General features: G+C 56.1%; 1 protein-coding gene across 2 annotated transcripts in view; it reads left to right on the top strand.

The window, feature by feature from the left end:
- The first annotated feature begins 2,852 nt into the window (after positions 1-2,852).
- ENG (endoglin) overlaps positions 2,853-14,609 on the top strand; it is a 33,227-nt gene continuing 21,470 nt past the window's right edge. For both annotated transcript variants that reach the window (XM_032418762.1, XM_032418761.1), the window contains exons 1-2: positions 2,853-3,276; positions 11,452-11,594. In XM_032418762.1, the coding sequence (XP_032274653.1) occupies positions 3,210-3,276; positions 11,452-11,594 (210 nt within the window). In that variant the 5' untranslated portion in view covers positions 2,853-3,209. The remainder of the gene's footprint in view (positions 3,277-11,451; positions 11,595-14,609) is intronic.

Below are 14,609 nucleotides of genomic sequence, written 5' to 3'. Positions count from 1 at the left end.
AAGGGACAGCAGTGTGGGCCATGACCACCCTTGGCCTGGAGAGGGCCTGGTCAGGGCTGTGGCCTTCAGGGGAGGGAGGCCACTAATTTACAGTGATTCCACAGGGAAAGAGCCAGAAGAATGAAACCCCCCCCCTCCTCCTTCTCCCTCCCTGTTATCTGTGCAGGGCTGAGGGGGATGAGAGGCAGTAGATGTGTCCATCGAGATGGAGATGGAAGATAGCCAACCCAAGGTCTGTCCCCAGCTGTGAGACCATATGACCATCAAGCTTCCCAGCGACAGGCGACCCAGACGAGGACCGGCCTTTTCCACTGGGAAGACTAGCAAGACCTGCCTCTTTGTACCTCAGTTTCCCTGTGCCTCCATGGCCCCCACTCTTGCCTTACCTTCCTGGGTACTTCGTGCTTTCAATAAAGATATCTTAAGGCCCAGAGGGTCCCGGGCTCTGTGCTGGGGCCATAGCAGTGTAGACGTATCAAAGTCCCCCCTCAGGGGGCTTCTAGTCAAGTGGAGAGACTCACACAACAGGACTCCACACAGGCTAGGGCGTGGTGGGGAGGCCCGGGGTGACCTCCTCTCCACAACTGGGGGGTCCCAATCTCTTTCTTCCGCCACAAGGTCTCCGGGGTCAGGGCTCCAGGCCCTCCTGTAACTGCCTGTAGTTTTTTCTGTCCCTGGAAGTTCTTCCTTGGGTCTGCCTATAGCTTCCCCTGCTTTCTAGAGAATCCAGTGGGTCTTGTTTAGAACGTGCATGGCGATGGATTGTGCAGCATGGGGGGAAGTGGGAGGGAGGACGTTTTGGGGAGAGCCTCCCATGGGGTCCCTGCTATGGCCCCGGATGCTCCTCACCCTGTGACACCCGCAGCCACGGCGACATGGGTCTTCTCCACATGTAGCAGAGAAGGAGGTGAGCTTGGAGCCAGGCAGCCCTGAGGTCTCCACTTTCCTGCTGGGGGTCACGTAAACTCCAGGGAGCCTGGGGTTCCTCTTCCGTAAATGGTTTAATGTCACTGGCCTCCAGGGGTGGCTGTGAGGATTCAGAGCTGATAAGGTGACAGCCTAGGGCGGGGCCTGGTGCCCTGGGGAGTTCAGCCCCTGGGGCTGGATTAACTGTCCCTGAGGTACAGACCCTGTTCTGAGGGCCTGGGGCGGGGGGGGGATCCTCACAGCCCCCTCCATCATTCCCGCCCTCTGCCTGGGGGTGCCCACCTCCCCATCTCTGCGCCCCCAGGAACAGGCAGAGAAGCTGCCGCTCGTGGGATGGCCCCATCCTCCCCATCACGGCCTTCCCGCTTGCAGGACATGGAGGCCCGGGGCTCCCGTGACCCACACCCATGCCTGGCCAGGCAGCTCCAGGGCTGGGCAGCGAACCTTCCCCCAAACCCCACCCAAGGAGCCACGCCCGCCCTTCCCACCCCCTCTCAGCTCCTGCAGAGACAAACACACTCCTGCTCTGCTCCGTCCGGAGGCACCCAGGGCTCCCGCCTTCTCCTCCCTCCCTGGGCCTCCATTTCTCCATCTGTGACCCAGGACAAGGATAAAGAGAAGGGCCTCCCGGTCCATCCCGTCTGTGGGTCCCGCCAGCTCATAGCACGATTTGTCTTCTCAAAGCCAGCACCTTCTGCCCCAGAGCCCTCCATGATACCCCCTGGCCTTCATTCAAGACACCCCCGCCCTCCCAGAGCTGGGCCAGAGTCTGCCTCTCCAGGCTTCCTGTCCCCACCACACCCCCTGCATGTCCCGCAGTGGTCCAACCACTTCCTGCCTCTGCGCCTTTGCTGGGGCTGGTCCCCTGCCCAATGTACCTTCTTTACCCCCTTCTTCTATGCCTCTCCCCCGACTCACCCAGTCCTTCAGAGGCCAGGCAGCTCAGGCTGCTTCCTCTGAGCTCCCTTGGCCTGACCCGAGGTGCTACCCGGGGCCAACACCTTGGCGTGCACACAGTTGGCACTTACTGTTTGCAGAATGAACAAGGGGCAGTTCTGGCATTTTCTCCCAGGCTGAGGGAACATTGATGGGGGGAGTGCTTCCTGGGCCGGGCCCAAGCTCAGCGCCATAGTGCCTGCACCTCCCCAAAGCTCACAGCAGCCTGGCCAAGAAAGCACCACTGTGCCCAATTTACAAACAGGGTGACCGAAGGTTGTGGAACCTTGCTCGAGGTCTCGTAGCTCAGAGCAAGGAGAGCAGGGCTTTGAACCCAGGGCCATCTGACTTCAGAAACGCCGTTAAAGAGAGTCCCTCTTTCATCTGGGGCTGTCCTATGTCCCTGGAGGATTTTCCACCCATGGAGGGGGCAGACCCAACGTTCCCCTGTCCTCCCTGGGCCCTGAGACCTCAGCCCCAGCTGCCATTTGGGAGTGTTCCTTCCCCATCCGGGGCCTCAGTTTCCCTGCCTGCAAAGCAAGGAATGATGAGCCAGTATTAGGCTTATATAAGCCACTTTTGGTGCCTGATGACACCTGTTTGAATCCCAGCTCCACCATCTTTTGGGGCCAATTATCTCACCCCATCAGGCCTCTGTTTTCTCATCTGCAAAATGGGAGCAACTGAGTTCAAGGGGCTATGAGCTCCACCTGAGCCTCCTTGGTCAGGGCCTGGCCTCTGAAAAGTCTCCTTGGTGGGCTGTTAGGGTGATTGTTTTCATCTGCCCCCTGGGGGCTGCCAGATATGCCCCACCAGCCGGCCCTGGAGAGGGTGGGGTGTGTGAGGAGACGAGCCTGGAGCCTGGGCCCTCCCACCCCACTGCCCCCCCCCCCCCACAGGGCCCCCCACCCAGCGACAAAGCCCGTGGCACTTCCTCTCCCCGCCTGGCAGGCCGCCTGGCCCGGCCCCTTCTCTAAGGAAGCGCATTTCCTGCCTCCCCGGGCCAGGCTGGATGAGCCGGGAGCTCCCCTCTGCTGCCGGTCATACCCAGCCTCCATCCGCATCCCCAGGCCGGGACTGCCGCCGCAGCTGCCGTCCGCAGGAGCCCAGCACCCCCTCCCCGCTCACCCTTCGGCCAGCGACCCCCGGCCCGGCCCTGCGCCCCCGTGCCCACTTCTCCTGACCCCTCGGCCGCCACCTCAGAAGGCTGGAGCAGGGACGCCGCCGCTCCGGCCGCCTGTTCCCCTTGGGTCCCCGCTCGCGCCCACGCCGGCCCCCACGCCCGCCCGCAGCCCTGCCCCTGGACACCGGATAAGGCCCAGCGCACAGACCCCCTGGTGGACAGCATGGACCCCCGCTCGCTTCCCCCCGTCGTTGCCCTACTGCTGGCCGTCTGCAGCCTCAGGCCCACAAGTAGGTGTCCAGGGACCCCGGGTGGGGAGACTCGGCCCCAGGTGTTCCCGGCCTCTACCCTCGTCCTGACCTCATGCCCAGTGGGGCTGTCCTGGGGGGTTTGGACAGCCCAAGGTGGACACCGTAGGGTGACCAACCACCCCGGTTTGGCAAGACAAAGAACTTTCAGCCCTAAACGTCTCAAGCAAATGGGCATGAGTTATTTGCCTTAACCCCGGCCCCTGGCCTCTGCCCTCCCAGCTATGTCCAGTTTCTCCCCCAGGAAGCCCAGGTCCCAGAGTGCTGTGCAGCCCTGGGAGGGTCTCCTGCCCTCTCTGGGCCTTAAGGTTCCCATCTGAGGAACCTGTGGGAAGGAGGGCGTGTGGATTCACAGTCAGCACTAGGGCTCTTGGTTCAAATCTCTCATGGTTACTTCCTCGCGGTGTGATATTGGGGGACTGCCTTTGGGCCACTGAGCAAAGCGGGGATGGGAATGGAGCTCCTCTGGGGCTGTTGCGGGGGGTGGCGGTGAGGGCCTGCTTGTAGAGGTCCAGAGCAGGCTGGAGGATTCTCTGTTGTTATTGTGGCTTTATGATTAGCTTTAAATTCCTGCCTCTCACTTCCCCAGGGCCTGTGAGCGGCACACAGAACATTCTTGAACTTAGCGCTCTCTCTCTGCCTCGACTTACCCTCGCTTCCTCAAGATGCGGCAGGGTGGGGACACAGGCCCAGACTAAGGGTTCTGCAGGGGCGGCTCAGCCTGGGGGTTCTTCCAGGCGGTCATGGCTCTGCGGCCTTCCGAAACTGACCAGATGAGAGGCCATGAGGAGCTAGGGACTCCCAGATCTTCATCCCACTCATGTGGGCCTTGCTGTGTCCGCCCCTCACCCACCTAAAGCCACGGGACAGCCCTATGGGCACCCCTTCACCCACGGCACATCCAGAAACTCTCTAAAGAATCTGGTGTTGGGGGTGAAGGGAAAACATAGGGGAAGAGCACAACAGTGGCCACCCCCTTACCTGATCCCACCTTGTGGCATTTTAAAGCCCCTGGTCCTTGGTCTCTAAACCCCTACGACTGCCTCACTGATCACAGGAAACTGTCGCAGACACTAAGTGACCTAGCACAGATTTGACCCTAGACTTGTGGGCTCCTAACCACGTGTAGTGTGCACCCCCCTGCCCCCATATAACTCCCGGCAACCCCGCAAGATGGCTGCCTGTATCTCCCCATCTTACAGGATAGGAAGTGGACGCTGTGATCTGCCAAGTTCACACAGCTCAGACAGAAGCCCACCTGAGCTCCTCGATAGGCCTCCAGGCTGCCCTGCCTTTCTCCCACCTCTCCCACATTTCTAGCTTGATAACACTGCCATCTTTGTCGTCATCAGAGAAAGATCCCTGTAGATCTTTAGGATCTGGTTTTATAGGATGGAAGGCAGTGGTGTGCTGGCAAATAATGAACAACAGGGGTGGAGGGCGTTGGGGATAGTATTTGTTAATGTCCAGGGTATAAATGTTCCCACATGGCTAATTTCAAGCTACCAGCTCACCAAGCTTGCGGTTGGGATGCTGTGTCCCCAGGACCTTTGTCCAATATTTGTACCACACAGATGCAACAGACATCTGACCTCAAGAGCATAGAATATAGTAAAATGGAGTAAAATAATTAGGAAGTAATGAGTTTTGATATTTATTACCTTTTTAAAAATACAATTTATTTTTAAGCTTATACAATTTAATTTTTTTAAGATTTTATTTATTTTTTAAATATTTTATTTGACACAGAGAGCACAAGTAGGCAGAGCAGCAGGCAGAGGGAGAGGGAGAACCAGCCCCCTTGCCAAGCAGAGAGCCCCATGCGGGGCTCAATCCCAGGACCCTGGGATCATGACCTGAGCCGAAGGCAGATGCTCAACCAACTGAGCCACCCAGGTGCCCCAAGATTTTATTTTTTTTAAGTAATCGCTACACCCAATGTGGGGCTCGAAACTGCAACCCCGAGTTCAAGAGTCACATGCTCCACTGACTGAGCCAGCCAGTTGCCCCCAAATTCAATTTTTAAAAAAGATGTTATTTGAGAGAGAGAGAGAGAGAAAGAACGAGCAGGGGAAGGGGCAGAGGGAGAGGAAGAAGCAGATTCCCCGCTGAGCGGGGAGCCTAATGTGGGTCTCGATCCAGGACTCTAGGATCATGACCTGAGCTGAAGGCAGATGCTTAACCTACTGAGCCACCCAGGTGCCCCCCAAAATTTAATTTTTAATAATGGCTGTGTTTAATAGCCAGTTGGAAAAACTGATAATTTATCAATCTGCTCCTGGGAGTGGGTACCAGTACCCCAGTGATCATAGGGTTCAAGGACATTCCAAACCATCCAGCCCAACTCTTTGACAGTCTGGGAAACTGAGGCCCATGGAGGGCAGACAGAGGCCCTGGTCAGGGTGTGGAACCCAGATCTCCACACGGGGGGGTGGGGTGGGAGTGACCCAGGCATCCTCAATCAGGCCGGAGAGGGTAAAAATGGGTCCAAAACAGGTCCAAGAATGGTCCAGCCTTCTGGGAACACAGCTTGGCCGAATCTCTTAAAACCCTAACCTGTGTACCGGCTCAACCTTCAGCCTTTTGGAGTTACTTGCCCAAGTCTGTCAAGATCCATATAGTCCATAGGTGCCTGTAACAAAAACCCAACTGGAAACCACCCAAATGTCCATCAGCCTGGGCCCTAGCAAAAGAATTAGTATTCGGTGAAATACCATGCAGCCGAAACCGAGAAAGAGCTGAATTTGTATCTATACTACTGTGGACAGATGTCTGGGACCCAGCGTTAGGTGCTCCAAAAGCAGCGACTCCATTACTGTCAGAATAAAATAGAAACAGGGGCACCTGGGTGGCTCAGTCGGTTAAGCGTCTGCCTTCAGCTCAGGTCATGATTCCAGGGTCCTGGGATCGAGTCTTGAATTGGGCTCCCTGCTCAGTGGGAAGCCTGCTTCTCCCTCTCCCTCTGCCTGCCACTCCCTCTGCTTGTGCTCTCTCTCTCTCACTATCTCTTTCTCTCTGTGTGTGTCAAATAAATAAAATCTTAAAAAAAAATAGGAACAGTGCACGGTACACGTGGGGACAATCCCGACGTCTCTGTTCTCCAGCACAAGCTTTCTCTGGGGAATTGTCTCTAAAGACACTTTTTTGCCACGTTGGGATATTTTTTTAAAGAGCAAACGTAGATTTTTATTTGCGAGAGAGAGAATGAGAGAGAGCACGAGAGGGAGGAGGGTCAGAGGGAGAAGCAGACTCCCTGCTGAGCAGGGGCAAACGTAGATTTTTAAAGAGCAGTTTAATTATATAGTCATTTAAGTCTACTCCTCAAAGAAAACAGGTAAGAAGAAGAAAAAAAAAATCACTTCCCAAGTTCCTTCATTAACATAAGCATTGTTAGGTGGATTGCCTACTAGTTTTTGTCTAGCTCTTTAAGGTAATTTTAATGCAGATGGATCAACATCTGGGAGTCTTGGGGGACCCTTCTTATGACCCAGAAGGTTTCTATGTTGTCATGTAGACTCCATAACCATCCCCTTGTGGTTCCAGAATATTCTGTCCCTTAGATGTGCCATCCCGTCGTTTGTCTAACAAATCCCTTATTGTTGAATATCTAGGTGGTTTCCCCGTTGAGGCTAGTTATAAATACCACCACCGTGCACGTTTTTGGTACATGCACCTCTTCCTGTATTTTGGAGTATTTCACTTGGATAGAGTCCCAGAAGTGGGGGTGCTGGGATTTGAGGCTCATGTTGGGTGGCTGGGATCAAAGCGTGTTTGTGGAGTGTGGACAAGCCTTCGCTGGAGGGACAGAGGCGGGACTTGGAGCCCTGTGCTGCCTACCACCTGTGTGGGGATCTGGGCCTCTCCGGAGAGGGGACAAGTGACACTGGACAGAGACCGCAAATACCCATCTCTTAGAGCCCGCACTTCAGGGCAGCTTCCCATTTGCCAGGAGGTAAAAGAGGAGCTGTGTGAGCCAGGAGAGATGAGCCCCTGGGGACTGTGGGGACATGACCGTTGAGATTCTCTCTCATCTCAGCCAGACGGAGAGTGACACTAAGACCCAGCTCCAGCCCCGGCTTTGGGACATCAGCCCTGGAGGCTGAAGAGGACCATCCTCCAGGGCTGAGCTGACTTCATACGTGGGGTAGGGATGGGGGTGAAGAGGCAAATGTCACCGCTGACACTGATTCAGCTCGCACTCTGCCACACACCGCTCTCAGCCTGATGTGCACCCTCAGACTTAACCTTCACAAAAGCCCACTCCTGTCTCCCCCATGGCATAGCTGAGGAGGCTGGGGCACAGGCAGGTGAAGAAATTTGCCCAAGTAACAGCCCAGGAAGGAGCAGCTGGGGCTTGCGCCCTGGGTCGAACCATCGCATCATACTGCCTGTGGGGAGATGAGGTTTGGTCCCCTTCTTGCCCTGACACTGGCCCTCCCAGCTAGAGTGCCACCAGATCAGTCCCGACAAGACGACGTTCACAATAGGGTTTTGAAGGTTGAACAGAAGTTGACCAAGAGGTCAAGTAAAGGAAGACCATTGGTCTGGGAGCGAGCAGGGCAGCCGCAGGGCATGAGGTGTGTTTGGAGGAAGAGCTCACCTCTCCCCAGTGTGCATAAGTTCTCATGAGAGCACTTGCCAGTCCTGAGCCTCTTCATGGATCACAAGTCTGCTGAGCGCTGTGCAGGTATCATCCGACCAACATTCGCAGCAACTCGATGAGGAAGCTATTGGGGTTGCCATCATCCTCATTGTACAGTTAATAACACTGAGGCACAGAGAGGAAGCTGGAAGGTGGCAGAATCAGGATCTGAACCTTGGCATCCATCAGATCATTGCACTTTTGTTAAGATTTTATTCATTTATTTGAGAGAGCACAAGCAAGGGGAGCGGCAGAGGGAGAGGGAGAAGCAGGCTCCCCACTAAGCAAGGAGCCCGATGCAGGGCTCCATCCCAGGACCCTGGGATCATGACCTGAGCTAAAGGCAGACACTTAACGACTGAGCCACCCAGGCGCCCCTGCACTTTTTTTTTTTTTTTTAAGATTTTATTTATTTATTTGAGGGAGAGAAGACAAGCAGGAGGAGTGGCAGAGGGAGAAGCAGACCCCTCACTGAGCAGGGAGCCCGATGTGGGGCTCGATCCCAGGACCCTGGGGTCATTACCTGAGCCAAAGGCAGATGCTTAACCGACTGAGCTACCTACGTGCCCCAGATCCCTGCACTTTTTAATTCCATGTTAGGTGGTGGAGTGTGGACTTGACCCTGCGGGCACTGAGGAGCCACCGGGAAGACTGGAGATGGGAACCTTGAGGACTTGCTGGGGGGTGACTGAGTTGGATGCTGGGACATCTGGGAGGCTATAATGGGACCCTGAAAGGAGCAAAGGGTGGATGGATAGCTGGGTGATTGAAGAAGAGAAAAAACAGAGAAAGCCTGTGGGAAAGGCTCTGCCCTTGTATTAGGAAGTAATCACAGCCACTGTGTTCAGAACGCTTACTGGGTACCAGGCGGATGCCCAGCTGCAAATACAGACCCTGACACGTAATAGCTGGGCGACCTCGGGCAAATTCTTGTACCTGGTGGATCTTGTCTCTCCAGGTGTCACATGGTTCCAATAAGAATACCCACCTGTAGGGCTGCTGCCAGGATCAAATGAATGAACTCGTGTCAAGCCTCGCAACAGTATCTGGCTCTCAGTAAGCGTGATGCAAGCTGTTTTGCAAATGGGGAAACTGAGACTCAGAGAAGTTGGGCTTTTGCTCAAGGTGACCATTGTTTTGAGGGGTAGCGCTGGGATTTGACCCGGGCCGTCTGGTTCTGGAGTTGCTCTCCTTGACCGTTATTCTCTGTGGCCTTTCAAGGTGCTGGGGTGGCCAGGCAGAAAGCCCCGAGGTGGCTCTATGCTCCTGGGTGGGGGGGGGAGGAGGAAGGGGACAGAGGCGGGGGGGTGGCTCCTGGGTCTCTCACTCGGGCCGGGTCACCCAGGCCCCTAGCGGCGCCTCCTCCAACCCGGGTCCCGGGAGGCCCTGGCGTTTCCCTTGGTGCCAGGGGATTGTTTTCAGCTCTGTCTGGGCCCGCCTCCGGCTCCGGGAGACAGGCCCGGGCGTCATACTCCCTCCTGTCTCCCCATTCTCGTCTGCGGGGTGGGGGCAGCCAGGATTCGAAAAGGCCCCAAAATAAATGGACCTCTTATCTGATCTCCCAGCCTGGCCTGTTATCTGATCATTACATAATGGCCAGGCCCGTGGCCTCTCCCGCTGACGGCATGGAGGAGGTGGCCCCAGGCGGCCCAGGCAATCCAGGAGGAACTGGGGTTCCTGGAAGTCTGGGGAGGGGGCAGGGAAAGTCCGGAGGAAAGGAGGAAGGCACTGCACTAATCTGCAGGCCAGACCCCGGGTCATGCAGAGAGAGGTGGGTCCGAGGCCCAGCCTGGTCAGCCACGTGCTGTGTGACTCTGGCACATCCCGCCTCTCCGGGCCTCAGTCTCCCCATCTGTATAGGAAGGGTTTAGACCAGGTAGCAGCCAAGAAGTCTGTGTTCGCTGAGAGGGAAAGGGAGGGAGGGGGTGGGGAGCACTGAGGGGCTTAGTGGGTCACCAGGGGGTGGGACAGCAGGAGATGGTGTCAGCCCTTGGGTCTGCTGGGATGAGGGGGGCTGCTGGCCTGGGACACCACGGACCTGCAGACCGCCCCATCCCACCACTTCACCCCTACCCCCTAAGAGAGTCCATTCTTCTCCAGTGACTGAAGTCAATCAAATAATGGTAACCCAAAGAACCGCCATATGCCCTGTTCTCATGGAGTCCTCCCAACAACCTCTGTGGGTTCTAACTGTCCTTTCACAGATGAGGAGACTGAAGCCCAAAGTGGTGAAATCGCTCACCAAAACCACATAGCCAGTAAGTGCGGGCCTGAGATTCAAACCCAGGTCGGCCTGGCTCCAGGGACCTTGTCTTGAATCACAATGCCAAAGGACACTTGCACTGTGACCCTTGCACACAGGACAGGGCCAGGGCAAGGACTTACAAGGTCTGGGCCCCCGTAGTCGCCAAACGTCCTAGTCCTGAAGTTATCCCTCCCAAGGTGCTGGGGCGGGTGGTGTGGCCGCGGCCAGGGACGGCCATCTTAAGTCCTCCTCTGACCTCCGGGGGCCCTGAGCCCAGCAAGGCTGGCTTAGGAAAAAGACGGCCCGATAGCCTGGGACTCGGAAGAAGCCTCCCTACCCCCCTCCTCTGAGCTGGCGACGGCTGGACGTGCGGCCAGCCCCTCCGCGCCCATCTTTGATCTCCAAGAAAACAGGAAGTGAGCGCGACAAGATGGAGACACAAACTTCCAAACAGTCTCCCCTTCTCTGTCCTCCTTCCCTCCTCTGGAGCCCCCCCTTCCTCGGCACATTCCTGAGGACGAGGTGTAGGGGCCTCATTTCCTCTTCCTCCTCTGCTGGGTCAGGGTGAAATTCCATTGCCTTCCCTCAGGACCTGCGTTTCCGAGCAGCCCTGGAGCAGGCCCCGTGGCCCAGGCCTCCTCCCACAGCCGCCCTCTGAACCCGGGCCGCCCTTCTGGCTCGCTCCCTCCCTTGGGGCCAGGAGACTCAACCCTCCTTGGCCCCATTCCTCCCAGCCTCCCCGAGGCGCAGGAGGGGAAGTTTTGGGAAGTTTTCCTCTCCCAATCTTAGCTCTTGTCTCCCTTCGGAGTGAACCAGCCAGGAGGCTTGGGTGTGTGCACCTGTGAGCTCAGCCCCACAGCTAGGGTTGCGGGATGTAGCAAATAAGAATATAGGATGCCCAGTTAAATTTGAGTGTCAGATAAACAGTGAAAAAAAAATTTGGTGTAAGTATGTCCCATGCAATAGTTGGGATATACTTATACTTTTAAAAATTAATCGTTTTTATTTATTCAAATTTAACCGGCTATCCTGCGTTTTATCTGTCGGCCCTACCCCTAGTCACACTGTGACCTGGGGCAAGAGACTTTTCCTTCCTGAGCCTTAGTTCCTCCATCTGTGGAATGGTTATAATGATATCCACCTTGTAGGGTAGTTGTGGGGATGCAGAAAGCCCTAAGCCAGTGCCAAGCGCTAGGCATTCGGAACTTGGGAGTGACTGTCACCACCGTATTCTCACCTGGTGCTCTCTCTGGATGTGCTTCCCCAACAGGTCTTGCAGAAACAGTCCATTGTGACCTACAGCCTGTGGACGCCGAGGTGACATACATTACGAGTCAGGTTTCTAAGGGCTGCGTGGCTCAGGTCCCCAATGCCACCCTTGAAGTTCACATTCTCTTCCTGGAATCCTCAAGGGTGAGTGCTTGGTGGCAGGGTTGGGGTTGGGGTCCCAGAGAAAGGCCCAGGGCCAATGGGATGAGGGGAGCCTTCCTTGTGGCTGTCCCTGGAGCAGCGGGCCGTGTCCTCACCAGGGTCCCCGCCAGGAGGGATGCGTGGGCATTTCACAGGGCCAGTAAGGGATGGCATTTCTGGGGCCAGCATCACGGAGGTCTTCTGGAAGCCACAAGGCCCAGGTGGGAAGGGCTGGGTGTGGCCAGTGACTGAGTGGAGAAGAGCCAGGTGAGCGGTGGGAGGGACCAGGTGAGCTGTCACGTGTGCACCTGCAGTCATGGGGAGCTTGCTGCTTCTCGGCAGACGGAGCTCCCCTCCAGGCAGCTTGGGTTTTGAGCAAGTGCTTCCCTCAGTTGAGCTCAAGTCTCCTTCCCTACAATGTCCCCCACTGAACATCGGTGACCTGGCCAGGCAGCCCACAGAGATTGAAGCCAGTGATGCCACCTTGGAGACCACTGTCCCTACTGAGGTCCAGCATTAGCCGAAGTCCCTCCTAACGATAATAACACACTTATGGAGTGCTAAGTTCTCTTAGAGGCCTACTAAGAGCCAGGAATGGGGCTCAACATCTTCCATGTATGAAGCCTCCCAAGGGCCTATCTGTCAGAGTCTGTTATTGCCCCCACTTTTCAGAGGAGGAAACTGAGGCAGGCCTAGAGAGGTGAAGTCACATGCCCAAGGCCAGAGTTCGCACTAGATTCTGGGAGACCCCAAGCTAGGCTGTCACCTGGCTCCCCAGCAGATCTGTGTCCTGGCAGCATTTGGCCTGCCTGGGCTGGTGACCACACCTGGCTGGTGTGGCCTCAGGTCCTGATAGCGATTTAGTGGTGTCAGCTCAGTAAACTTGTGGCCAGGCTGCTCCTGAAACTGTTGAGTTGCTCTGCGTTTGTGTGGTGATAAGACGGTGCCCAGACCACCAATATCGAGGGGGGCCTGCTCCCCACCGCCCTGCCTGCCACCAGGACTGTGGGCCTCGATAATCCCCAAACTGAGATAGTGCCAGACACACGTTATATGGTTTCCAAAGCCATTGTAATTTTTTTCAAGTTTGGTAATGATACGGAACATAAGATTGCCCTCTATAAGCTCATTTTGTTTGTTCTGATGACCTGTCACTGGGTGACTGGGATTCGCCCCCACCCCCCCAAATCACTCAACAACAGGCCAGAGTCTGAGAAAAGCCCCCTGCCAAGTGCCCAGGTCTGTGGGAAACAGATGTGTAGAAAGCCAGCCAGGATCTGGGTAATGGGTGCTCTCTTGGGGAGCGCAGGACAGGGGTATGGCAGCTGCTGTGGGATTAGACAGGGCTTCCAGGAGGAAGCAACAACAGTAAGATGGCCAGGAGTGAAGGAGGTGGTAGAGAAGAGCTGAGGACAGAGTGAACCGCAGGCAGGTGAGTGGACCGTGGTTAGGGTCAAGGTGTCCACCATGGCGGGAGCTTATAGTTCACCCTGGGGCAGGGCTGGGGAGATGCAAAGGCGCTGCCACTATTTTAAGGAGTTTGGTCTTTCTGCTGTGGACAGTGAGAGTCATTGGAGGGTTTTTAGGGCCATGGTGGGATGGCAGTGTAACTCATGTCATCCTAGAGCTCATGACAACAGACCCTCCCGTCGCTCTCTGTCTCCTCCGGAGGACTCAGCCTGTGGAGCATCTGGCTTTTAATCCAAGAAGCCAGGCTGCGAGCCCCAGGCCTGTCAGGCACGTCTGTTTGAGGGGGTGGTAGAGAGAGCTGGGGTTCAGGAGACCGGGGCTCCAGCCTTGGCTACGTCACTGTCCAGCACCTCATATATATAGTACCTGGCACGTGGAGGGGGCTCCTTCCCCTCACTCTTCCACACCCACACAATTCTGGAGCTCAGGGACTCAGTGAAGAATCACAGTGTCAGAATCTGGCCCAGGGCCCGGCAGATAGCAAATAACCGTTTGCTGAATGCGTGAGTGCAAGAACGCCCTGCTAGGTGGCCTCGACCCAGCAGGTGCGAACGCGGGCTCTGGAGCTGGACGGTCTGCAGACTGGAGTCTGCCTTCCCACCTGACAGCAGCAGGGCCTTGGGCCACTTCTCTAGGCCTTGGTTTTCCACAGGAAATATGGGGATGATAATAGTACCTCCCTCACAGGGGGTTTGCGAGGATCCGGTGGGGTAGAGCGGACCAATATTGAGTGCGGGGCTGCCCAGAGTGACTGCTCATCCTACAGTAGCTCTGCTTGTTGTTACTCGTATGTTATTATCTTTCTATATATGCACACACACACACATATATACACACACATACACACACATATAAACACACACATTATTTATACACACACACACATGATATAACAACAATATCTTGTTATTATATGTTATTATCTTTGGCCTCTGGGTCTCACCTGTAAATACCCTCCTCTTACCAAGCATGCTGTAGTTTCCAGAACATCTTCACATCGGCCCACTAATTTGGTCCCCAAAGCTTATTGCTACCAGGTAGCTGAGGCAGTGGCCATGAATCTCTTTTCAGAGGGGGCCACTGAGGTCCAGCCCGATGGAGCTGGGCCTCCCCACCAGGAGCTCCTGGCCTCCCTGCCCCAGGGGCCCATGATCCCCCCCCAGACCCTATGCTGTGACATGGAAGGCACCTTCCTCTCCAAGTAGGCCCCCCCGGGAATCGGGTCCATAGCCTGACAGCCCCCCCCCCCGACCAAACAGTCCTGGCCAGGTGCCTGCTCGGTGCCCAGCCTGTGTTGGGTATTGATGATGCAAAGAGAAAGCAGACCCGACTTCTGCCCTTGAGCCACTCCCAAGCCAGGGGAGGCAGAGGTGGGCATCGGCAGGCTGATGGGATTGGCAATGGGGGGCACACGGGGCTGGGGAGGGAAAGGGGCGTTAGTGAAAGGCTCTCGGTGTCCAGCCAGACAGAGACGGCGGTGAAGGGCATCCCAGGCAGAGGGCACCGCACAAGCAAAGCCCTGGGCCCAGAAACATGAGCTGGTGGCGG

This window comes from Phoca vitulina, unplaced genomic scaffold (assembly GCF_004348235.1).
Source record: "Phoca vitulina isolate PV1807 unplaced genomic scaffold, GSC_HSeal_1.0 scaffold21, whole genome shotgun sequence".
NCBI lineage: Eukaryota > Metazoa > Chordata > Mammalia > Carnivora > Phocidae > Phoca > Phoca vitulina.
This window is presented reverse-complemented; position numbering and strand designations above follow the sequence as displayed.